The sequence below is a fragment of the Struthio camelus genome, chromosome Z (genome assembly GCF_040807025.1).
Source record: "Struthio camelus isolate bStrCam1 chromosome Z, bStrCam1.hap1, whole genome shotgun sequence".
Taxonomy (NCBI): domain Eukaryota; kingdom Metazoa; phylum Chordata; class Aves; order Struthioniformes; family Struthionidae; genus Struthio; species Struthio camelus.
Genome location: NC_090982.1, coordinates 77,086,139 through 77,111,025, shown reverse-complemented (window position 1 = coordinate 77,111,025; position 24,887 = coordinate 77,086,139). Strand labels below are relative to the sequence as shown.

General features: G+C 67.4%; 2 protein-coding genes across 15 annotated transcripts in view; both read left to right on the top strand.

Moving 5' to 3' along the window:
* The window catches only part of LOC104147766 (talin-1), a 62,699-nt gene extending 59,442 nt beyond the window's left edge, over positions 1-3,257 (top strand). For all 3 annotated transcript variants that reach the window (XM_068927939.1, XM_068927941.1, XM_068927940.1), the window contains exons 56-57: positions 969-1,094; positions 1,839-3,257. In XM_068927939.1, coding sequence (XP_068784040.1) covers positions 969-1,094; positions 1,839-1,970 — 258 coding nt within the window. In that variant the 3' untranslated portion in view covers positions 1,971-3,257. The remainder of the gene's footprint in view (positions 1-968; positions 1,095-1,838) is intronic.
* A 4,035-nt stretch (positions 3,258-7,292) lies between these two features.
* LOC138064597 (tropomyosin beta chain) lies at positions 7,293-23,615 on the top strand. Of its 12 annotated transcripts, none has more exons than XM_068927950.1 (9): positions 7,293-7,484; positions 8,638-8,763; positions 15,783-15,916; positions 16,971-17,088; positions 17,303-17,373; positions 17,610-17,685; positions 18,462-18,524; positions 19,715-19,784; positions 23,311-23,615. In XM_068927950.1, the coding sequence occupies exons 1-9, from the start codon at positions 7,371-7,373 to the stop codon at positions 23,391-23,393; spliced, it is 855 nt and encodes a 284-aa protein (XP_068784051.1). In that variant the 5' UTR covers positions 7,293-7,370; the 3' UTR covers positions 23,394-23,615. The 12 variants fall into 12 exon arrangements, with proteins under 12 accessions (XP_068784051.1, XP_068784056.1, XP_068784054.1 ...); XM_068927955.1 differs by lacking the exons at positions 17,610-17,685; positions 23,311-23,615 and adding exons at positions 18,263-18,338; positions 21,909-23,304 and having other exon boundaries at positions 7,308-7,484; XM_068927953.1 differs by lacking the exons at positions 17,610-17,685; positions 23,311-23,615 and adding exons at positions 18,263-18,338; positions 20,208-21,181 and having other exon boundaries at positions 7,308-7,484.
* The last annotated feature ends 1,272 nt before the right edge of the window (positions 23,616-24,887 follow it).

The window sequence follows — 24,887 nt, the reverse complement described above, 5'->3', positions numbered from 1 at the left end:
AACATTTGGGGGTTAACTCTCAAAGACCGTGGCACACAAGGGGTTAATGCCCACCTGTGGCCCAGGGGGGCTTCTCAGCCCTGATCCTGATTCTTCGGGGTGGCACCATGGGGCCAGAGGCTGGGGATGGTCAGCTGGGCTGCTCCAAAGACCCTGCCTCGCTGCTCAGATGGGACCCAGAGCAAGGGACTCCCCACGTCTGCCTGGCCTGGGGCAGGACCGCCCCTGGCCCGGGAGCCCTGCTGGGAGCAGCAGTGCCCGAAATGGTGAAATGGTCACGAGCGGGTTGCTGAGGAGACGCGCAGCTGACCATGGAAAGGAATCTGCCTGCAGTTCCCGGCGCGGCCTGCTGCCTCTCCTGCCTGGCTGCCTGGTGCCGCTTGCAGGCTGAACCCCATCCCAGCCTGGGGGAAAGCAGAGGTCCTGGGGTCCTGCACCACCTGCCCCCCCCCCGCCCCTCAAGAGGGTGAACGGGGTTCCCACGCCACCTAGCCCCTATCCCAGGCAGGGCTCCCTGAGCTTGGACGCCCTCAAGCTTTCTGTCTCATTCTGCATCCAATCCTCACGGGGAGGTGGGCCCTGAGCCGCCCTGGGCACATGTCATCCCCACACCACTGCTCCCAACGCCTTCCCCCCGCCCACAGCCTCCTTTCTTGCCTGCGCTCCCAGAGGCCCGCTGATGCCTTGCTACACCACATGCTGGAGCACCATCTTCGTCTCACTCCCTCCTCTTTTTCCCCTATGCTCCACAGCCAGATCTGTCCTCTAGCCCTGATGCCCCCCCTCCCCCAGCAGGTCTGCACCCTGGGGTGCCCCTGCAGCTTCCCTGGCTTCGTCGTGCCCGGAGGCAACAGGAGAGAATGGCCATTAAGATGGAGCAGTTGTGCCCTGGGGTGAGGCTGTGCTGAGTGGGCTGGGACTTACCACTGGGCCTTACCGCTGCTGCTTCTCCCTCTTGCCTACTCCAGGCCGCCGGCAATGCCGTGAAGAGAGCGTCGGACAATCTGGTGAAGGCAGCCCAGAAAGCAGCTGCCTTCCAGGACCATGATGAGACCGTGGTTGTGAAGGAGAAGATGGTTGGGGGAATTGCACAGGTGAGCAGTAGGGCTGTTCTGTAGGGGGCAGGGTCAGCTCTGGCTTCCAGCACAGCCTGAATATGTGTCAGGGATATGTCCTATGATCCAGCAACACGAGGCACCTCTCTGGAGAGCCTCAAAAAAATGCTGCAGGCAGGAAAATTGCACCCATCCCACCCACCACCAATTAAATACTGCGGATTCACAGTCCTCCCACTGCTTGTAGTAGCAGGCACTGCTAGTGAACATGCTCATACCAAAGTCACAGGCATGTAACACTGATAATACGAGCACCATCCCTGCAGCCAGGACGTGTGTAGGGTGGAGCACAGGGCAAGGGATGAGAACTGCCCGGCATGAGGTGACACAGGTCCCAGCTCTGTCCCCTGGATGTGATCTGGCTCCAAGCTGTGAGCTCACAGCTGAGACCTGCACATGCAGCAGGTGTTGGGCTGAATCCCAGGAGCTCTGGTGCTCCCTGTTATTATCTCCAAAGGGCCGCGGTCCTACCACTGGGATTGTTCTGCCGCAGCTTGGAGAAACAGCAGCGCAGGAAGGCTGTGGCTGTGATGTGAGGAAGCCAGAGTATGGTGTGCAGCAGTAAGAGGGCCCAGCAAACAGGAGCGCAACACCTTGGTGCCCTGAGAGCCTGCCCCTGCCTGCGTGGTGCTCTTGGGCATTGCTGCGGCAGACGCTCTGTCCCTAGCACGTAGGTGGAGGGAGCTGTGCTCCCGCAGGCTCTCACTGTGTTCTTGCTGGCAGATCATCGCTGCCCAGGAGGAGATGCTGCGCAAGGAGCGGGAGCTGGAGGAGGCCCGGAAGAAGTTGGCCATGATCCGGCAACAGCAGTACAAGTTCCTGCCCTCGGAGCTGCGGGACGAGGAGCAGAACTGAGCCGTGTGCGACTGAGCTGCTCCTGGGCAGAGCCCTCCCGCCACTCACTGCACAGACTGCTGCCGCCGGCTCCTATTTAAGACCCACTTCGAGCAAAGGGCTGCCTTGGATAGACCAGAGCTCTTCCTGCACCCAGAGCGCCGGGCCTAACTGAGACACCGCTCACCACTGCCCCGAGCAGGCGCTGCACCAGCAACTCTGCTTCGCCGCCCAGCCCACCTTCCCACGCGCACGCGCATCCACACTGCAGCAGGGGCACGGCCAGAGTGCCTGGCAGGGCCTGGCCGGCGTGGGAGCCTCTTCTGGACTGGCTCAGGGCTTTCCCATGCCTGCGCTGCGCGTCCTGGGGTGCAGGGTGCCTGGGGCCGGAGAGCCCCCTGCCGCGCTGCAGGGCCTGGGCTACCGCGCAGCCAGCCCGGCCCCCTGGCCCTCCAGACCTTTCAGGATTTCCCTTGTGCCTTTGTCGTTCTCTTTCCAGTTCTTTTCTTCTCTCTCCCCCCCACGTGGGAAGGGGAGAGAGTGGCGTCTTGCCCTCTTGTACAATGGAGGGTAGGGAGCAGCTCTGCATGTTCCCTTGCTGAATCCTCGCACAGAACCGCCTTTCACCTTTGATGCCTTATTGCTGGCTGAATCTCCCTGCCCACCGCAGTTCCCACTGCCTTCGCAGCTTCCTTAGGAGGCCCCAAGTCTCCCCCAAGAGCATCTTCTTCAGCCCAAGCCTCTCTTCAGAGGGGCTGAGCTCGAAGCTGCAGTGCCTGCGCTCTGGGGTGCAACGGGTTAGCCCCTAGAGCTGCTCTCCGCCACGTCGTCGCCTTCCTGCGGGGCCTTACCTCCCCCGCAGTCCCCAGCCAGCTCTGCCCTCTTCCTCGTTCCCAAGTGCCTGCATCATTTCCCAAGATCTTTGGTATTTTTGTAACTTTAAATCTCTGTAGTAACGAGTCTGCAGCTTTCAAAGTTCATTTATTGCCCTGCTCCTATCCTCCCCACTAACCTCCCAGCCTGAGCATCCCCAGCCCGTGCCATGGAGCCCCGTGGCTGCCTGTGCCCCAGGCTCTCACCGGGGCGCCCGGTCCCGGAGCCCAGCTCCCCACCCCTCCTCGGCTCCGGGATGCCCAGTCCCCCCATTTCCCTTGCACTTGCTGAGGCTTCTCTCACTATTTTGATACTTTAAGCTTCCCATATTAAACATTAAAGGAAACCAGCTCCCCCTGATGCTCTGGGGTGGGAGGGGTGGGGATGTCTCCTTGGAAAGAGGCGTTCATCAATAAAACTGGTTTTCCTGCTTTTTTTGGTGCGTCTGTGTCAGCAGGACAGGCGAACTGTCTGCGGGGAAGCCCTTTCAGCTGGCAGGGCAGGGATGGGAGATGTCCCCATCCGTGCTGCGAGGGGGAGCAAACCCAGGCAAGGAGAGATGAGGCTGGTTCAGGGACGAGTGGGTAAATCTGAGTGGTGGGCAAGTCGCGGATATGAATTAAAAGGCCGCGGTGGGTCCGGAACAGCTCCCTAGCGAGGGCCGCGGGAGGGAGAGGGCTGGGTGCCACGGTGCATCCGGAGGAGCTGCTGGCGGCCTGATCTGCTCCCCTGGGCGGGTGCTGGCCCCGGCGGCGCTCCGCAGCGCTTGCCCATGCCGCGGGCGCAGCCAGGGCTGCACCACGTGCCCGGTTTGGCTGCGGGGAGCAGGTTTGACTCCAGGCCCAGCCACCGGCACGGCCCGGGGCGCGCGGCGCTGGCGGAAGGGGCCAGCCGCAGCCGGGGGCATCGACTTGCGGGCGGGCTTGTCTGCATCCCTCCAGCCGGCGTGCCGTGGCTCTGGCTAGGGCAAGGGGAGGTTTGCCAGCCGGGTCCTTTCCTTGTGCTGCATGGCAGGTTAAAAGCTGGCTCCGGCACAGGGGCTGTAAATGGGACAGGACTTGGCAGCGCAGCCTCTTTCAGGGGGTGGAGGGGGAGCTGAACTCGGAGCAGGGCGGCCGGGGAGCAGGGGTGCCCGCAGCTGGGGTTTTCCGTCGCCGGCACAGCCATCCCCGTGCCGTTGCCGTGCCTGGTCCCCCCAGCGGTGCCCGGCTCGCTGGCCGCGGGCGGGCGGCGCAGCCCCCCGGGGAAGGGGGTGCTGGTGCCGGCGCCGGGCGGGTTTGCCGGCGCCTGCGCTCCTGGGGGAGGGGAGCGGCGAGCGGGTGCTTAGACAGCACGGAAAATATTCGAAGCACGTCCAGCAACAGGCACCCGGCGGGCTGGACCCCCGCTGCCAGCCGTGTGGCCGGCCCCACAGGTGCTGCTGGGGGGGGGGGCACCCGCTGTCGCTGGGGGGTTTGGGCCTCGGTGAGGCCCCCGCGCGTCCCGGGGGGCTTCGCGCTCCCGGCCTGGCCTGCCGCCCGGTTCCTGCTGCCAGCCAAAAACATCCGCGGTGTCCACCCGCCCCCGGCGATATTCCCAGCTCCCGGCCTCGGCCTCTGCTTCGTGCCTGCTGGGGGGTGCCCGGAGCCCCCCGGGGCCAGCGGTGGGTGCCGGCGGCGAAGCGGCGCTCGGCGTGCCGCCGTGCCGGGAGGGCGGCCGAGCCCCTCCGGGCGCCGGCGCTGAGCTCACACCCCGAAATAGCCGGCCTCGGGGCCGACCGGAGCGGGCGGCAGCTGGCGGACGCGCGGCCCCTTCCCCACCTGTTCCCGCCCCGTCACTCCGCGGGATTCGGGCCCCCCCTAGCCCGGCCCGGCGAGGCCACCACCTTCAGCGCCTTCGGCCGGCCGGCCGGCGCTGAGCCCCGGCAGCGGGGGGCGAGGGGAGCGCCCCGGGGCCGCCGGCGCCTGCCCCCCGGGGTGGATTTGTGCCTCCTGCAGGAATCCCAGCCCTCCCAGCTGTCCCCTGACCGCCTGCGCCGGCCTGACCCCGCAGCGGGCCGGCCCCCTGCTACCGAGCCGGCCCGGGGCCCGGCCGGGCTGCCTCCCTCAGCTCTGTCCTCCGGGCCCGGCCAGAGCCCAGAGGAGGCGGCAGAAACGCCGGCAACTTAATTTCGGCACGCACACCCGAGCAACCGCCAGTGGGGGTCATATCCTTCCGGGGGGCAAAGCAAGGGCCCAAGCACGGTGGGACACCTTCCCCCGCCACCGTTATCCTGCCTGGCTGCTCCCGCTGCACAGATCAGCGTGTGTCCCCCCAAGGCTGAGCCCGCTGAGTTGGTCAGAGTTTCGGAAAGCCATCCATCCTCGTCTGAGAGCGGCCGGAGACGGGTGCTGCCCCTCCGCTTGGGCGTTTTGCTCTGGCAGTTACCGAGTCTCCTTGCTCAAATACGTGCCCAACTCATCAGCGTCAATAGCTGCGCTCCCGAGGCCGCCGGTGGCTCTTCTGGGTTTTTCCAGCAGCTCCAGCAGCCACTCAGTCCCCCGGGAGCGAGCTGCGGCCGCTGGTCACGTCACCGCTACGCCTTGCTGACAAACCAGGGGGCCGAGCTCGCTCCTCGCCTCCTCCGAAGCCGCTTTCTCCGGCTCCGAAACGCTTCTCGGAGCTCTTTCGGGGCCGCCCGGCGCCGGGCGGCGGGGAGCGCGCGCCCTGCTCCCCCTCCTCGCTCTCCCCAGCGCCGGCTGGGCGGCGAGCAGCCCGGCCGGGCTCCGGCGGCGCCCCCCGGCCCCCCGGCAGCCCACCCCTGCAGCTGGGAACGCGCCAGAAGCATTTACGAGCGTTTAATTAAAGCGCGGCTTATTTTTAGAGGATCCCGGATCTGAAAGCTTGGCATTTTTTTGGTCCGTCGAACGTAGTTTATTTAGGAGGGGGGAAGCGCTGGGCCGCGCGTGGCCGGGGATGCCGCCGGCGTGGATGCGCCGTCCCGCAGCGCACCTCCGCGTCCGCCCGCCGGTGCCCGGCGCGAGCGCCCGCCCCACGCCGTGTCCTCGCAAGGGGATGCCGGCGCCACCAGCGTGCAGGTTTCCTGGGACACGTGGCGCGGGCGAGAGCCGGCGCGGTGCCGGGGGGCTGCAGGGCCAGCGGGAGGGGGCCAGGCCGCGGACGCCAGCCCAGCTCCCGCCTGCGGCCCGGGGAGGCTGGCGGGACCCTGCCGGGGCAGCGGGAGCACCGTTAGAGCAAGGAACGGCGCACGGATGAGCCAAAGCCTGGGAGTTTGAGGGTGGGATCTGGGAGGGGGACGGGGACGTGCACGAGGTGCTGCCAGCTCTGTGGGTGTCCCCAAATCAATCCCAGCCCGTGGGTGTGCCCCAGCGCAGTGCCACCAGGGTGCTACTAACCCAGTGTCACGGGGGTGTCCCCAGTGCAGTGCCACCAGGGTGTCCCCAGTGCAGCGCCCCCGGGTTGCCCCTCATCCAGTGTCCCCCAGCTGCCCCTAACCCAGTGTCACTGGGGGTGTCCCCAGTCAGTGCCACCAGGGTACCTCTAACCCAGTGTCACCGGGGTGTCTGCAGCGCAGTGCCACTGGGCTGCCCCTAGCCCACTATCACTGGGGTGTCCCCAGCACAGTGCCACCGGGGTGCTCCAACCCAGAGTCACCGGGGTGTCCCCAGCACAGTGCCCCCAAGCTGCCCCAACCCAGTGTCACCAGAGTGTCCCCAGCACAGTGCCCCCAAGCTGCCCCAACCCAGAGTCACCGGGGTGTCCCCAGCACAGTGCCCCCAAGCTGCCCCAACCCAGTGTCACCAGGGTGTCCCCAGAGCAGTACCCACCAGCTGCCCCTAACCCAATGTCACCAGGGGTGTCCCCACTGCAGTGCCACCAGGGTGCCCCTAACCCAGTGCCACCGGGGTGTCCCCACCGCGGTGCCCCCCGGCTGCCCCTGACCTAGTGCCACCGGAGTGTCCCCACCGCGGTGCCCCCGGCTGCCTGTAACCCAGTGTCACCAGGGTGTCCCCAGCACAGTGCCCCCAAGCTGCCCCAACCCATTGTCACCAGGGTGTCCCCAGAGCAGTACCCACCAGCTGCCCCTAACCCAATGTCACCAGGGTGTCCCCATTGCAGTGCCACCAGGGTGCCCCAACCCAGTGCCACCGGGGTGTCCCCACCGCGGTGCCCCCCGGCTGCCCATAACCCAGTGTCACCAGAGTGTCCCCAGCACAGTGCCCCCAAGCTGCCCCAACCCAGTGTCACCGGGGTGTCCCCAGCGCAGGCTGCCCCTAACGCAGTGCCACCAGAGGTGCCGCCAGCCCGGTGGCACCGCGGCGTCCCGCGAGCCGGGTGCCGGGGCTGCGGCGGCGGCGGGGTGCCCGGCCCCCCCGGCCGGTGCCGTCGGCGGCCGGTGGCGAGCCTGTCCCTAAAAGGTGCTGGCGGGCGGCGGGGGAGGTGCCGGCGCGGCCCCTCCCCGGCTCTTAGGCGGCGCGGCGGGGCGGGGGGCGCAGAGCCGCCGCTCCGCCGCCCCCGCCGCTCCCGCGCCCCGCCGCCGCCGCCGCCGCCGCCGCCGCCGCCGCCACCATGGAGGCCATCAAGAAGAAGATGCAGATGCTGAAACTGGACAAGGAGAACGCCATCGACCGCGCCGAGCAGGCGGAGGCTGACAAGAAGCAGGCGGAGGACCGCTGCAAACAGGTGGGCCCCCCACGACTCCCACCCCCCTCCTGCCAGCGTGGTCTGGGCACCCCCGACTTAGCGGTGCCCAGCCCCGGGGACCTCACCCCTTCCCGTGTCCAACCCTGGGGACCTCGTCTCACTGGGAGTCCAACCCTGGGGACCACAGCACTAGGGCTGTCCACCCCTGGGACCTTGCCCCGCTGTGTTCCCAGCCCTGGGGACTTCACCCCTCCCAGCATCCAGCCCTAGGGACTTCAACCCTCCCGGTGTCCAACCCTGGGGACCTCATCCCACTGGCAGTCCAGCCCTGGGGACCACTGCACTAGGGGTGCCCACCGGCTGGACTTTGCCCCGCTGTGTTCCCAGCCCGGGGGACCTCACCCTTCCCAGTGTCCAACTCTGGGGACCTCACCCTGGTGGGTGTCCAGCCCTGGGGACCTCACCATTCCCAGTATCCAACCCTGGGGATCACAGCCCACTGAGTGTCCAACGCTGGAGACCTCAGCCCACTGGGAGTCCAACCCTGGAGACTACTACCCTAGGGGTGCCCACCTCTGGGGACCTCACCCCACATGGTAGCCAACCCTGGGGATCTCACCCCTCTTGGTACGCAACCCTGGGGGCCTTACCCCTCTGAGTGTCCAACTGTGGAGACCCCCATCCCACTCAGTGCCCAGCCCCAGGAACCTGCGCTCCAGCCTGCTGCCCACCTCAGTCCCCCCCAGACGCCACGCCGTGTCCTTGGTGGGACAATTCAGCACCAGCCCATCCCTGCCTGCCACCTCCTTATCCCTCTCCCACAGAGACCCTTGGGGACAGCGTGCTCCTGTCCCAACCGCACAGAGAGTGGGCTCTCAGTGTCCTCCGGAGCTTTGTCCCCAAAGTGGGAACCTCAGCAGCCCCCTGCCTGGGGAGGAGGCCACCATCTCCTTGCCCCTGTCAGGCTCAGGGATGCTGGAGGCTGCTCTGGCCCTGGGGATCCTGGGGCTCCCCAAGGACCTGCAGCCCCAAAGTTGACGGAGTGAGTGTGTCCGTATGCTCCCTTACCGTGCCCCTGGCCTGGCCTGCGTGGCTGCCCGCCTCAGCCCTGCGGGCATTGCCAGGACCCCCAGGACCTCCAGCCTTGTGTGCCTTGCCCCCCCTGACCCCCGTGCTCCTGTCCCTTCCCCAGCTGGAGGAGGAACAGCAGGGCCTGCAGAAGAAGCTGAAGGGCACGGAGGATGAGGTGGAGAAGTACTCCGAGTCCGTCAAGGAGGCACAGGAGAAGCTGGAACAGGCGGAGAAGAAAGCTACAGACGTACGTAGGCTCGCCAGCAACCCCTCCCCTGCGCGCGGGCCGGACCCGGGGGGGCCAAGGAAGAGGGGAGCCTTATATGGAAAGCATCTGCGGGGAAGACTGGCGGGATCCCATTCCTGGGACGCTGACACTGAACCGGGCTGAGCCGTGGCAGATGCAGGGCAGGGAGCAGCCCGGGGCCGGCTGCGCGTGGGGGGCGCGCGGGGGGTGCGACGGGCACCACTTGCACAGTCGGTGGTGCCTCCTGGCTTCGCCGCAGCTTCGTCGGCAGAGCGGAGCCACCGCCTGCCCGGCTCACGCTGCGCCCCGCCGCGCTGCCTGCGCCCCAGACCCAACGGGGACAAGCGTCCCGAGGTGGGTCACTGTTCCCTGGGTGCACATCTCCGGTACGGTTGTAGTAAAAGCTCCACAGCACTTGTTGGCCTGTTGCAGGGCAGCTGAAAGGAGCAGAGGATTAGAAGGAGCTCATGCCCACGGCCAGCTACCGGGGCGGCAGCGCGCACTGGTTGCGAGGAAGGATGCTTGGGGCACCTGGGGCCACCCTTTTGGGGGCCGCTGTGCAGCCTGGCACCCTGGGAAGGACACGGCCGGGGACGGTTTTATTTAGTGTTGTGACTGATGTTTCTCCTGAGAAATGGATCCCGCCGGGGAGATGTTAGGAAGGTGCTGAAAGTGGCTTGTGGCAGCGCAGGGTGAAGGGTGGAACAGCTGTGCGCGGCCTCAGCGAGCGGCGCGGGGTGTAACGACCTGCGGTGCCACACTGGGTATTTGACACCCTATAAATAAATCCTCCTTTTGGTAGCCAGTCCTTCTCTGATGAAAACCAACCCTGGAAACTGGAGGAGAAGCTGAAGGGGAGCCGTGTGGAGCGCGGCCAGCAGGGGCATGGGCCAGGCTTTTTAGGACTGAGAACCAAAAATTCGATCCCAGCTGGTTTAGGGAGCTAAATGGGGGAGATGCGTCAAATCTCCGAGGTGGCCGCCAAGGACAGGGGAGAGCAGACAAGGACGAGCAGCGGCAGCAGGATTTCCCGGGGCGACTGGTTCCTCCGGGACTTCAAAAGATGCAGAGAAGGGGCAGGGTGACCCCGGGGCGAGGAGGCACCCGTGGCCGGGCCACAGGCCGGGTGGCACCTCCGCAGGCGCAGGGTCGCCGGCGGCAGGATTTAGCCGATGCCCGTGCTATGCCCCTCCGTCTGCGCTCCGCTGGGGACTCCTTGCGCGGTCGGCCGTGGGAAAGGGGCGACCCTGGGACGCGCGACCCTGGCTGCAAAAGGCACAGCCTGCAGAGCCGGGATTTCGGCAGCAGCCCCAGCCTGTCCGGCGGGGGCTGCGTGGGCTGTGCGGCCGCGGCGAGGGGGGCTTACGGCCCTGCCAGCGGCAGGACTGAGTCTCCTGGGAGAAGTTTGCAGAAGTTTGTCCTGAGAAAGCTCTGGCTCTGCTTGTTGATCTTAGGGGCCTGCTCCAATTTAATTAGATACTGAAACAATTAATGAAAACAGTGGAAATCCTCGGGAAAGGCACATTTGTTCTGGGCTGGGCAGAGCGGCTGCAGTGTCTGTACAAGGGTTTGTACTGGTCTAACTGGATGGGCGCTGGCCTGGGCCGAGGCAAGGGCGGTGCGGGGTCCCTCCGAGCGCAGGTGGGACGCTCCCGGGCGCAGAGCGAGGACGACGGGGCAGGCGCCGGCACCAGGAAGACGTTGGCTATGGGGACACAGGGCGCGCAGCAGAGTTTGCGGGTCGCAGGGGGCTGCGCGGCGCCGTCCTGGGCTCCCTGCCCCGGAGCGGGGAGGGTATTGCCCCGCTCAGCGTTCCCAGCGGCTCCGAAAGTCTCCCGGGCTTTGGGAAGGGGAGTCCCGTCCCAGCAGATGCAGAGGCCTGGGAGCCCCAAACCCCTTCGAGGGAGGCAGGGCCCAGGATGTGCGTTCAGGAGAGGAAAATTCAAAACGCGTGTTTGGGAGAGCATCCGCGGTCCAAGCCCGCAGGGGGTCCAAGCTCCTGCGGCACGGGGGCTGCGCAGAGCCCCGCCGGCGGTGTTGCAGCCCGGACGGGATCCCCCGTGTCCGGGAGGTTGGGAGCTGCCAGGTCTCGGCGTCGGGAGCTGAACGTGCTGACAGGGCTAAGTGTCCGGGCTCGTGTCACCTCCTCCACGGGGACGAGGCGCAGCACTGCTGCCGGCTGCGCCGAGGCAAAAGAGCAGGCTAAAGCCCCCGGAGCAGCTCACAGGGGTGGGTTACGCGGCCCCCCGGGCGGGCGCTCGCCGAGGGGCGTCAGTTTGCGGCGCCGGCCCCAGGGTGCAGCTGCGAGGGGCTGGCAGGGCGCAGCGCGCGCCCCAGGAAATGCAGGCTCTGGCATTCCCAGGCCCCGATCCCGAAGGCTGCACCCAAGTTCCCGCCCCGGCGCTCTCCCAAGCTGCGACTTTGCTCTTATTTGGCCATTCCCTGAGCCGGTGGGAGGGAACGGGGCTCTGCTGGGAAGTGACTGCATCCCGGGGTGGGGCTAGCGCAGGAGGCGCCCGCCGCCGGCCCCGGGCACCCAAGGGGCGCCTGGCCCGCAGCTGCCCCGCGGCCCGCTCCCACGGCCCCTCTGCCGCCCAGGAGCCTCCCGCTGCCCCGAGCGAGGGGTCCCGCGCAGGCTGCCGGGCTGGCGCGGCAGCGCGGTCGGCACCGAAGCATCCGTGCTGTTGCCGGGCCGGCAGCGGGGCTGAGGCCGGTGGTGCCCAGCAGAGCCGCCCCTGTGCCGCTGTTTCCCATCTCCAGGGGCTCCAAGGGCAGCTGCCGGGGTCGGCCCGGGACCTGGTGTCCCGGGAGGCAGGCGGGAAGTGCAGCCGGGCTGCCCCGGAGCTGTCGGAGCTCCTCAGCGGAGGACTGAGGGATGCCAGTGCATACCCTCCTGCCGGATGTCCCTGATGTTCCTCCCCAAGAGGGGTGCACGGGGCCCCCCACCAGCAGGGCGCACAGTGACCCCCAGGGCAGGGTGCACGTTGTGCTCCCAGGCAGGGTGCACAGCACTCCTCACTAGGCAGGGCACACGGTGACCCCCAGAGCAGGGTGCACGGTGCCCCCCCCAAGCAGGGTGCACAGTGCGCTTCTGGGGGGGGGGGAGCTTCCCCCGGAGGCAGAGCCCCCAGGCGCTGTGGGGTGCACCAGGGCTCTGCAAGCCCCACGGGTGCAGAGGGGCTGAGTGGGCCGGCTGCGGGGACCAGTATTCGGCCTCTGATCCCTGTGCAGCTGCCAGGAGCAGGCTCTGCCCCATGGCACTCATTGAACTGCCCGTGGCCCCTCTGGGCAAAAGACGGAGAGCCCCCCCAGCCCTGCACAGGGGTGGGGGATGGAGCTTGGGGAGCGCCCGCAGGGGCTCACAGGGCCCCACGCCATGCCAGCCTGCGCTCCCCGGGCTCCTTTCTCCCAGGAAAAGACCTGCCTGGGCTCCTTCCCAGCCGGCCGGTGGAGCTGGCCGGGACCATGCACCCTGATGGGGCGTGCGGCCTGACGGGGAGCACGGTGCACCCTACCCAGGGGTGGGACCTTGCGCCCTGCCTGGAGGGCAGCCTCAAGGGGGCACTGTGCACCCTGCCTTTAGGGGCACATCGTGCATCCTGCTTGGGCAGGAGGAAAATGTACCCTGGGGGGGGGGGGCACCGTGCATCCTGCCTGGTGAAGGGGCACCGTGCACCCTGCTTAGGGGAGGCACTGTGCACCCTGCCTGGTGGGGGGCACCGTGCACCCTGCTTAGGGGAGGCACTGTGCACCCTGCCTGGTGGGGGGCCCCGTGCACCCTGCCTAGGGGCCGCTGTGCCATGCATGGGGGAGCACCGTGCATCCTGCCCAGGGGAGCGTGGCAGGCCCAGGTCGGGTTGGTGGCAGCAGCAGGAGGAGGAGGAGGAGGAGGAGGAGGAGGAGGAGCAGGAAGGGATGGAGGCAGGGCGGGCGGCGGGAGCGGCCGCCGCCTGAGCGCTTCCTGCCCGAGCCAGCGCGGCTCCCACAAAGGGCTCGGCGGCGCGGCCTCCCCTGCGCTCCCCCGCCGCCACGGGGCCATGGCCGGCATCAGCTCCATCGACGCCGTGAAGAAGAAGATCCAGAGCCTGCAGCAGGTGGCCGACGAGGCGGAGGAGCGCGCCGAGCACCTGCAGCGGGAGGCCGATGCCGAGCGGCAGGCCCGCGAGCGGGTAAGGCCCTGGCCGGGGCCGGGGGGGGGGGGGCTGGCCGCCCCCGGGGCCGCCGCGGCGAGGCCGCCCGCTCGCAGCGCCTGGGAAAGCCGCAGGCGGCGGCGGGGCCCCCGCGGAGGCGGCAGGGCGCTGCCGACCCGGGCCCAACCCGGCTGTGGCATAAGCGGCATCTTTTCCCGGTGCCCCCCCCCCCCCGGCCAGCCCCCGAGCCGTGCCGGTGCCCCCCCGGCGCAGCCCCCCACCCTGCCCGGGCCGCCGCGGGCGTTGGCCGCCCCGGCTCGCTCGGCGCTGGGGGCGGATGTCGTCCCGCTGCCGCCGCCGCTATCGGGCCTGGGCAGCCGCCGCTCGCTTCCGGGGCTGCTCCTCGGCCTCGTCTCCCCGGAGCGGCGTTACCTGCTCGGGGCCGGCCGCGCCGCAGCTCGCCTCCCTTGCACCGGCAAGGGGCATCTCCCGCCGGGCCCGGGGGGAGAGGCAGGAGCCCGGCGGCCTCGGCGCGGGGGGCAGGTAGCGGCCGGTGGGTCGCGGCACAGGCGCCCGTCCCCGTGCTGGGGGGCTGAGCCGCCGGGGCGGCCGCCCGGCATCGCCCCGGCAGCTTGCGGGAGAAGCCGGCCGTGGCGGGGCTGGCGCCTCCGGGCAGCGCCGCGGCCCCGTCGAGAGCCCGCCGGCAGAAAGGTGGGTGCTGCCCGGGCCGTGCCGGGGCCGGGCGCTGAGTCCCCGCAGCTTCTCCGGAGCTTGCCGGGGCGGCGCGAGGCCCGGCCGCGCTGCCAGGTGAGAGGCCGGGCTCGGGACGGAGGCGGCTCGCCGCCCCCCTTGGGCTCGCACGGATGCCGGGAGAGGATCGCTGCGCCTCGCCGGCCGGCGGCACGCGCTGCTGAAACTCCCGCGCCCGGGCTGTCGCCTGGCGTCGCGCCGGCTCTGCGTCGGGGGGCGCGTGAGCGTCCCTCGGCGGGGGCAAGCCGCCCCGCCGCGCTGCTGGGGGCTGACCCTCCCGCTCTGCGGCAGCGGGACGCGGCGTTTCCAGGCTCCGGCTTGTTCCAGGCTTTGGGGGGGGGGGGGGTTTTTTGGTTATTTTTTTTCCTGTCCGTTTTGTTTTTTTTTCCGATGCCTTCTGCGCTCCTGCAACATCCTCCCGCTATCAGGGGCGGCGGAGCTGGGTGCGGCGCCGGGGCTGTTGGCACCAGGGCCGCAGGCAGAGGAAACGGCCCCTTCCTGCCGGCGCGGATCGTGTTCCCGCTCCGCCGACGCTGCCGCGGAGCTCGTGTTCCCGAGCGTCCGGCCAGGCGCGGCTCTCCCCCGCGTTGGGGCCCCTTCCCCAGGGTGAGGGGTGGGGGGGGGAATAAAACAAACAAACAAAAAAAAACCCCTGCGGGAGCAGGGGCGGCCCAGGTGGGTCCGGCGGCATCCCCGTAAGCGGCGAGGCGTTGCAGGGCCAGCCCCGCTCCGTGCTGCGTGTCCCCCGGGGACGTTGGCGGCGCGCGAGGCCAGCCGGGGACGGCACCCGGGAGCTGCGGCCGGCCAGGCCTGTCCCAGCCTGGGGAAAAAACGGGGTGACTATCCCTGGGGTGTGCCGGGGCGCAGGGCTGCTCCCCGCGGTGTCGTCTCGTTGCTGCCCATCCCTCGCTCGCGGGGCTGTTGTTGCCCCGCTGCAAACGCCCCGTGCCGGGAGCTGCTGAGGCAGCGATTCCCGGCCGCGGCGGGAGCGGGAAGCCTTCCCGGATGGAAAGAGCGCGGGGCCAGGCGGCGAGGGGCTGGCGCGGGGCCAGGGCCGTGGCTCCCGGGCCCTGCGGCTCGGGCCGGGCCGGCTGGCACCGCGGGGACCCTGGGAACGCCCGGCGCCCCGCTCCCGCGGGCCCCGGCTTGGCCGGGCGCCGAGGGCGACTCGCTCCATTGTCCCCGCCGCCGCCGCTGCCGCCGTGCTAGGGGGGCTTGGCGGGGGCCGCGCTAGGCTTCGGCCGTGCCTGCCGCCGGCGCGGGTCTCCCGCCGCAGAGCCTCTCGGCTCGCTCCGCTGCGGCCTCCATAAACAGGAAATCCGCGAGTGGCTCCCGTCTCCTTTTCGGGAGCGAACGCGCGCGGGGCATTCCTGCTCCTTTACTCACCGCTCTGCAAACCCCAAATACCATCCCCGTGACAGCGCGGCCGCTCCGGCTCCCCGAGCAGGGAAGGGCGCCTCTTGCCTCCGTGGGGCCGGGGCTGGCCGCGCCGGGCGAGCGCCGCAGGGGCCGGCAGCGTCGAGCAGGGCCGCCCGGGGCTGGCGCCCGCCGCGAGGGGCGCTTGGGCCCGGGCTGCGTGGTCGCGAGCAACCAAGCAGCCGGCAGGGTGCTCGGGGCGAAAGGCGGGATGGAGACAATCCTGTTGTGCTTAGAAATACGGGCGCTTGGGGCACGGGTCGGCGCGGGCCGAAGGGGTCTTTGCTCAACAGCAAACGCAAAAGTAACTGCAGAAAGTGCCTTCTACGCTTATAAATATACGCGTAAGCATATGCGTCTTGTAATGAGCCTCTGGAACTCGTTAGGGCGAGCGAAGAGCTCGGCGGGGTTCGAAGGCAGGGCAGGGCGCGTGTCTGGGTGGCAGCCGGCGCCCCAGGGCTCCCCCGGCGTTGGGGGCGCACGCTCCCGCCTGGCAGCCCCCCCCCCCCCGCCGTTCGGTGCTTGCGCTGCCCCCAGCTCAGCCCTTGGGGGGGGGGCAGGGTGTCCCCCCCTCCCCGGGGCAGCGGCTTGCACCTTCCCCAGCTTCCCCGGGCAGCGCTCGCGCCTCGGTAGCGGCAGGGGTGGCCGCCGCGGGCAGCCTGGGCGTCTCTCAGCCCTTCGCCGCTGCGGCAAGGGGTGACCGCGGCCTTTCTTCTCCCCCAGGCCGAGGCCGAAGTGGCTTCTCTGAACCGCCGCATCCAGCTGGTGGAGGAGGAGCTGGACCGAGCCCAGGAGCGCCTGGCCACCGCCCTGCAGAAGCTGGAGGAGGCCGAGAAGGCGGCTGATGAGAGCGAGAGGTGCGACGCGGCCGGGACGGGAGGGGACGGGCGGCCCTGGGTCGCAGGCAGCCTCCTTCGCCCTTGGCTTCGCTGTAGGGGTTCGGGAGGGGTCTGGGATTCGGGGCCGGGCGGGAGTCCGGCTGCCGGGAGCCTGCGGCCCCGCGCTGCGAGGGCTGAGCGTCGAACGCATCTCCCTCAGGATCCCGCTCGCCGCGGTCAAGCCTAGAGAGAGCTTCCCTGAACCGACCTTCAGGGGACTGGGTCGGTCTTCCTGCAGACCCCCGAGGGAGAGAGCAAGGCCACAACACAGAGCGGTTCCCCCAATAAGCGCGCTCTCCGCAATTTCCAGGCCGCTCCTAAAGTCCTGAAAAACGTGGTCTGATGCTCGCGTAAATACCAGGCAGTAACCAAAGCCAGTCCCCGGCCACGTCGTCACGCTCCTGATGTGACGTGTTTCCTCAACGACCAGCAGCATGCGAGCTAGCGGAGAAAAGTCTTTTTGCGCTGGCCCGTCTGGGCCCCGCGGGACGGCCCCGCCACCCCAGCTGCAGCGTCCCTCCCGCGCTGGGACCGCGGTGCGTCCCTGCCGCAGGCTGCTCGGGGGCTGCATCGCTCCGTTTCTGAGCGTCGCCCCTAAATGAGAAACGGCTTCGCTACGGGAAGTTTTCTAGCGTTTCCCGAAGGCTGCCAGACTGTCAGGCTGCTTCTGCAGAGATTGCTCCCAGCCCCCATCGGGCGCTGCACACGTCTTTCCCCCGCTGGACGATGAGTCTGGGACAGTTTGGGACCTGCCTGGCTGAGAGGCGCCGCACCTGCACCCTCTCGCTCTGGGACACGGCCCCAGGGTGGGCTCGGGGCCAGCTTCGTTGCCTGGCTGCTGCGATTGTGAGCAGGAGCATCCCTGCCACGACCCTAACGCGCAGGGTGGCCAGCGAGTGCCGGCGTCCCCTCGTCCGCCGAGCCGGAGGACGGCGGGCTGGGACGTGCGTGGCAGGCGCGGAGCCAGGCGCAGGAGCTGGGCCACGGCCCGTTGGCCAAGGCAATAACATCTTCTGGCTTGGACTCTCCTCAGAGGCATGAAGGTCATCGAAAACAGGGCCATGAAGGACGAGGAGAAGATGGAGCTCCAGGAAATGCAGCTGAAGGAGGCGAAGCACATAGCCGAAGAGGCCGACCGCAAATACGAGGAGGTGAGCGCCGCTTCCCATGCACGCCCTCGGCCCTGTCCCCTGCCCACCGCCGCCGGGCCCCGCTGTCCCCAGGCTCCCCGCGGCCGCCCCCTCGCCGCGGTGCCGTCTGCCTCCCAGCCCCTCGGCCCCGGGCCCGTCGTGGCCGCGACGGCGGTACCCGGGGCAGAGCTGGGACCGCCCGGGGCCGACACGCGCCTTTTGCTCCTGCCGACAGGTGGCCCGCAAGCTGGTTGTCCTTGAGGGAGAGCTGGAGCGCTCGGAGGAGCGGGCAGAGGTTGCGGAGAGGTGAGTGGCGGCGCTCGCGGCCGGTCGGTCCGACGCAGCTCTTGCCCGCGGGGCGTGAGCCGGGCAGGTTGGCGGACGCCCCTTCCCCGCCAGCGCCGCCGGCAAGGTCGGCGCTAGGGGAGCCGCCGGGCTCGCCGGCGTCGGCAGGGTGGGTGCCGGCCGGCCGGGAGCGCGCTTGACCCTGTTCTCTGCTCGGCGCCCCCCGACCCCGGGGTGCCCCCTCTTCCCACCCGCAGCCGAGTGAGGCAGTTGGAAGAAGAGCTGCGGACCATGGACCAGACTCTCAAATCCCTCATGGCCTCAGAGGAAGAGGTACTGCGGCAGGGGAGCGGGGAGCCGGGCGGCAGCCCCCCTCTCTCTCTCTCCGCCTCTGTCTCTCGAACCGCACGAGCCGCCTCTCTCCTCTCCGCACCGCTGCCTCGGCCACAGCCTCACCTTTCCTTCCCCTCGCCCGGCGAGCGGCAGATGTTGGAGCCGGGGCCCCGTGGACGGGGCAGGCCGGGCGCGCCGGTGCACGGCGCGGAGGGCAAAGGGACGCTTCCCACGCCGTTCCCCCATCCGCTCCGCTTTCCTTCCCGCGAGGCGGGAGCCCGGCTGCCGGACACTGGTGGCTTTCCGCCTCCGGAAGCGGCGTCCGTGCAGGCGGTCCGGCCGCGCACCGGCCCCTCCGAGGAGTCGCGAGGAACGGATGTGTCCCAGCAGCTGCCGCTCACCGGCACGGTGCCTCTGCTCCTCTTCCATCTGCGTTTGCTGGGTTTTTTTCCTCCTTTCTCAACTTGTTCTCTCTCTTTCTTTCCTCCTTCCCTGCACCTGCTCTGTCGGCTCTTCTCTGTCCTTCGCCTGCCCCTGTCCCCACTCCCCCACCTGATGGCCCCTGCTTGGGATGTAGTAAATGTGGTGACCTAGAGGAAGAGCTGAAAATTGTCACCAACAACTTGAAGTCCCTGGAGGCCCAAGCTGACAAGGTAGGACCTGGCTGAGCTGGGGCTGGGACAGGGGCCAGCTGTGCATGGGGTCTGGCAGGGGACCGGGGTGACAGGCAGCCGCAGCCGTGCCTCCTGGCTCACGAGCGCCGTCTCTCTCTGCAGTATTCCACCAAGGAGGACAAGTACGAGGAGGAAATCAAGCTTCTAGGGGAAAAACTGAAGGAGGTAAGGGATTTGGGGCAGGGCACCCCAGAAGAGGGGTTGGCAGGCAGGAGGCCCTGCGCTTGCCTCTGGGATGCTCTGGCAGGGCCCCTCTGCCCTCGGGAGGGTCCCTCAGGCCTCCAGAGGTCTTCCTGGACCCTCTGGAGGGCCAATAGTTGTGTCCCTGGGGAGGATCCCCTTGGCAGAGGCAGGCACGGCCCCGTTAGGGCACGTCTTCCCGCCGTGCTGCGCCCTGCTCCTGGTGCACCGCTCACCTCTGCTCCCACGGCGCCAGCTCGGCCTTTGGTAAAGCAAAGAAACGGAGTGCTGGAAAAGGCATGAGGCAGTGGTCAATTTAGACTGGAAGACGTCTTGGAGGTTATTGCAAAGACTGGGAAAAAAGGCTGTAGGCCAGGCAGAGCATTAGTGCATTAGTCTGACCTTAGCACTTGAGTGGCTGCCCTGCAAAAAGTCCCCTTCCAGCCCCCCCTTCTCCGGGGAAGCGTACCTGGTGTCCCACTCCGGCGACGTGGGCTGGCAGTAGCTCATGCCCTGCACACTTGCACTTCAAGCCACATTCGGTTAGCGGTGATCCGTGTAGCACTGGTTGCACGCATGAGCTGTGAAGTGTGTGGTCTCTGAACGGCTCTCCACTTTCAACAGGACAGATGAGGATAAATGGGATGCCCAGCAAGAAGGCACTTTGTCCAGATGCCTCCTTTGAGGTATCTGCTGCTAATTTAGGGTTTAGAGGTCTGCAGGCCCCTTGTTCCCTTCTTTTCGCTGATGTTTGCATGTCTTTAGGGCATGTGTGGCCTCGACTCGCACGTCTGTGTACAGTTGCTGCATCCCCAGGCTCAGCGGGGCTGAGGCTGGTCTTTGCGGGTCCTGCTCTTCCTAGGATCAGTCTAACGTGAAGCAGCATCGTTGGCTTGGCTCCCACGGGCTGCACAGGAGCCCTTGACATGGAGGGCACCACCAACCCTGCCCGTGCTTCCAGTACCCCAAAACAAAGTCAGAATAATCTCTTGAACCCCACCATGGGAGGCTAATCCAGGTGCTCGCCAGCTCCACCAAGGAGCCTAGGTGTGGGCTTCTGGGAGGAGATGCAGAAGGGGCAGGTTTGGGGTCCGGTGCAGCCCGTGCTGTCCGAAAACACCTCCATCGTGCCCCACAGATCTACAGCTCATCCTCTCTCCCCTGTACCCCTGCAGGCTGAGACCCGAGCAGAGTTTGCCGAGCGGTCTGTGGCGAAGCTGGAGAAAACCATCGATGATTTAGAAGGTAAAATGTCCTTGCCTGCCCCGCTTCCCTCACGCGTGGGGAGCACAGGCGGCCTGGGAAGGCCTGGGGTGCTCCGCAGTGGCCATCTGGGGAGGGATGGGGCACAGCCGGGGTGAGGACAAAGCACCCCGCAGGTGCGCTGGGATGGGTGGCCCAGGGTGTGGGGTGGCCACAGCTCCCCGGGACAGGGGAAGGCCGGGATGCCGCGGGGAGGAAGAGCCACGGGGTGTCGTGGCCCCCATCCCCCCCCGGCACCGGGACGCCACGGGTCGGGAAGACGGCCGCGTCTGCCCCCTGCGAACCGTGCACGGCGCCGCACCCGCACGCCCCCACCGCGGCCCCCCGCTCACCGCCACTCTCTCTCTCTCTGCCGCCGGCCCCCCGCCCTGCTCCACCGCCCCCCTGCCCACCCCTCGCCTGCAGACGAGGTGTATGCGCAGAAGATGAAGTACAAAGCCATCAGCGAGGAGCTGGACAATGCGCTTAACGACATCACCTCCCTCTGAGCCCCCGCCGGCCACCAGCACCGCGCCACCCCCTGCCCACCACCCCCCTCCCCGCTCGCTGCACGCCTGCCCTGCCTGCCCCACGGCTCCTCCTGCCCCGCTGTCCTACCTCTGTCCCTCCTCGGCACGACCCCTTTGGGGCGGGAGCCAGCCTGGCTGGATCCCAAACCGTCCCTCTTTGGGAGGAGACGAAGGTCTAGCTGCTTAGGGGTGAGACGTGGGGATGGGGGGCAGTCGCATCCCTCCTGGGCGCCCGCGAGCTGGGCGAGCGGTTGCCCGTGAGGTGCAGGTTTTGGGCAGGGGGTGGCCTTCCCGAGGGTGCAGATGCTTCCTGTGGCAGACAGAGAGGGGCGGAGGGGGGTGGGGGGCTGTGGGGCTCTCCCCATCGCTGCGCCCGTGTCCCGGCACTGCCCAGCGATGGGTTGCAGGATGGGAAAGGGGCAGAGCTGGGCCAAGGACCCCTTAGCTCCAGCATTGTCCTCCTCGGCCGCCACCGCCGGGGAGCGGGAGGGGGGCCTCAGCGCTGCAACCAAGCTCCAGGGCTGGGGGGGGGGGGGGGGCTGCCTGCCCCCCACATCTCCCCAGCAAAGCCGCCCCCGTGCTGCTTTCTGAGCCCGAGCATGGGGCTGCCGGAGGGGATGCAGCGTCCCCACGGCCAGAGCGGGGAGGGCTCATTCCCCAGGGATGGAGAGGGGGGGAGTCAGGCCACGCGGGCAGCCCTTCCCCAGGCAGGCAGGCAGGCAGCCCCCCGCTCCCTCCCTCGCCCCCGCCTCCCGTCTGTCCTTTGCACATCGCTGTTCAGTTTGCATTTCATGACTTTTTTTTTTCTTTTCTGTTCTGTCCCTCCGGGTAACTGAGTTGGTCTCAATAAAGCGTTTTCTCTCCTCGGTTTCTCCTTTGTTTTCTTCATGCTGCTCTGGTTTTCCACTCTCATCCCTCATTTCCTGCCTGTCTCACGCCGGTGCCGGCAGCCGGGCGGGCGGTAGGAGGTGGTGGCACGCAGCTCGCAGCCGCGGGAGCGCCGGGACCGCCTCAGGTGGAGCCCAGAGCGGCTCCCGCGCTGCGAGGCGGAGCGTGACGGGGCCCTTTGTGCCTTCGCCTGGGGGCGATGACCCCCCCCAGCACCCCTCCGGCTCTCGGGCACAGCTTTCCTCATCTTTTGCCTCCTTCCAAGACCTGCTCTCCATCACTCTTGTGGCCTGAAATAGGGTTAGACCTGCTCCTGCCCCTTCCCCACCCGCGCTCTCAGACGCGGCCCGCAAACAGCGGTTCCGCAGCCCTGGCATCTCGCATCACCCTTCCCTGTCGAAAGGGCTGACCCTGCCCTTCAGCAGCGATTCCTGGCCCTAACGGGGTCCCAGCTTCCGTGGATCCTCCTCCTCCTCCTCCTCGACGTCGTACCTTGCCCCACCGCCCCTCCCCAAACAGACGGACCCCCGGCCCTGCCCTGGGACCTGCTGCCTCCTCCTGCCGGTCCCAGCTCATCGCCGCTGCCCGCTGGGCCACCAACGCCGCGGGGTTCCCGCCGAGGTCTCTCGCTCGGGACTGCTGTCTCTTCGCTAATTCTCCTTTCTCTCTCTCTTCCCCTCTGCTGCGCTGATGTCTCCGTTGTCTCTAGAGCGCTCAAGGCAGGAGGCCGAGAAAAACCGCGTTCTCACTAACGAGCTGCGGGTCATCCTTACCGAACTTAACAACTGAGCTGCGGAAAGCTCCCTGGCCACAGCCCATGCCTGCTCCCGCCACGCGGCCCGTGACCGCGGGGCTGCCGTGGTCTCTGCTTCCCCGTCCCCCCAGGCCCTGCAGGGGATGCTCCCGGGCCCCGGCTGCTCCCTTACCCTGTTTCGGCCAGGCTGGGTCAGGGCTGGGACTCCCTGTCCTCTCCCTGCTGCAGCTAAGCGGTGCATGAAGCAGGGCTAGCCAGGCCTCAGCTTCCCACCCTGGGGTAACCGCCCTGCTCGGGGGTGCTGGAGAGCCCCTCCGTAGCTGATCGGTTTTCCTTGCGAGAGGAAGGAGGGTTTTCACAATGTCCTGGGACACCCATGCCGTGATGGCTGTCCCCTGGCATCAGCTTGGCCCTGCTAGGGAGGGACGTGATGCCTTGTGTATCGCTGCCTTCCTCCCCTCCTCCCTGGGGCTGAGGGACCCCCTAAGGTGGCCAGCCTCTTCCTGGTTACCCTCGTCATCCCAAACGGTGCAGGGAGGATTCCCCTCCGAGCAGGGCCTCCCTGCCAGGAGAGCTGGGACAGAGCTGGGGACCAGGCAGCACCCCGCGGCCCCAGGCCTGGGGAGGGGGACGGGGCGGTGGGGGGCAGAGCCCAGCTGGGAGCGCTGGGAGATGGGGCTGGGGTAGCAGGGCAGGGGCCTGGCTGGCAGACCTCCAGGTCCCATCCCCATCTCTCTCTCGGAAGATGCAGTTGGGAAGTGAGAGCCGAGGGAGGCTCTGGCCGGCGGAGCTCGTCCCTGCAGCCTCGTTAGCTCTGCTCTTTCTCTGTGCTGTCTCTCTGCCCATCCTCCCGGGCTGCTGTCTCCCTCCTGTTCTTCACGGAGCACCGCTGGGTTATGGAGCAGGCACTGGTTCTCCTCTTTCACTGGCTGAGGGTTTGCACACATGTCCGTAGCCAGCCGGCAACAGTAGTGAAGACCGGGGGTAGGACGTTTGGTGGAGATGGGGCACCCCAGCACGGGGCTGCGTGAGGCTGTGTCGCGTGGCTCGCCGGTGAGCGCACCCAGGGCCACCGGGCGCGATGGGAAGATGAGAGAAGCTGAAGAGCAGAAACCGGCCCAGCTAGCCTGGCCACCCTGGCGGGTCCCAGAGCGGCTGGCCTCATCCCTTGCGCAGGCTCTGCTCCGCAGGGATGCCCCGCTCTGTTGGACGCTGTTGCCGTACTGAAATGTCCATTTGTGTGCGTGTGTCTGTGCTTGGTGTTGTGTGCGTGGGTCTGTCTGTGCCTGGGTGCGGTTGGCCTGTGTCTGTGTGCGCACGGTGGCTGTGTGTGGCTGTGTGTCCCTTGTGTTCACAGAGAGTCTGGCCAGTGCCAAAGAGGAGAACGTTGGCATCCACCAGGTCCTGGACCAGACCTTGTTGGAGCTGAACAACCTCTGAGCTGCCTGGGGAGCCCCCCGTCCCTCTTCCCTACCCCACACGTGCACCCCACTGGCACGCTCTGGACGTCATCAGCTAAACTGCGTCTTGGCCAAATCCACGCATCCATTGAGAAGGGAAACCCTGCAGCCTTACACCGTGGCTCAAGGGTGTCTTGTCTGTGCACAGCCAGAATGGCTCTGTCCTGTCTTCATGTCCAAATATTAAAGCAGTTTGACAAGATGGATGAGTGTGCTTAGTCCTTGTGGGTTCGTATGGACACTAGGAGATGTGTGTGTGTGTGTGGGGGGGGGTTCCCTTCCTTATTCGTGCACAGAGGCTCTGGGCCTCGCTATGGGGCAGGTAGTGGAGTTGTAAGGACACCCTCCTTGGCTTTGGAGGGCTGGGAGTGATAACGCACATGGTCTGGGCTGCGTTCCCACATCTCCAGCTCTTCCTTGGGATGTGAGTGACGCACAGCCTTAGGGGAGGAAACTCAAAAGTCCAAACTGACCATCCTTCAATCAGGTGCACATTGATAGCAATATGTCGCTAGTATGACCCCTACCATAACTGGCACGTTACCTGCCTGGCACTCGGGAAGCCATGTTGACTTCTCCATGGAGTCCATCTCATGGTTCATGCTAACCACGCAGTCTAAGCACATGTACAAGTATGCGTCCACACGTGTGCACACACTATTGCTTATCAGTGTCTTCTGCAGGTCTGCAGGTAGCTGCTTACCCTGCGCACTGGTTGTATTTTCTATTACCAGTTACTGAACACCTCCTCAGGGACAGCTGTCTAATCTAAACTAGCAGATATTAATACGATAGGCAATCAGTTCCTGAAGGGCTCGGGCAGATTCCTCCGCGTTTGTTCCTTTTTCCCTCAGAAGAAAGAGAAGAGTGGCAGCACGCCGTCTCCTGGCTGACACCAAAAAAGCGGGGCTCCCCTGGAGACACCCGAGCGTCACGATCTAGTTCTGCCCTCCGGTTTGGGCCTCTCCACGATTTGCCTCGAGCCCTGTTCTCCCACACCAACAGGCGGATATCCCTCTCAAAGCGCAGCCTCCTGCTGCCAGGAATCATCAGTCACGCTGACCCCTTGATGAGCCAGGCCGTAACCCCGGCGAGCGCCTGACAGGGATCGCTCCTGTTATCCGCTTTCCTTTATTTGCTGCACCTCTCCTGGCTCAGGAAAGGAGGAGGCTGAGACTGCACCTCTTTCCTGCCCAGGTGCTGCCGGTCCCCAGCTGCCCCCCAAGCCCAGCACCTCTGGTTCGCGGCTCTGAAGACCTTATCCCCGGCCTCCCGCAGGGCTAAAGGACTCCCCTCGCACAGGCTGCTTGGCCACACCGTGCTCCTGCCCCGGTTTTCCCCGTTGTCCCTGAGTCGCAGGGCCGTGCTGGAGGGGAAGGGACGGCGGCGCTCAGGGCACTGGTGACAGGAGGGGGGGGGGGGGGGGCTGAACCGTTCACAGCCCCAGTCCAGCCTGCGCCGCGGGCCTCGGGGC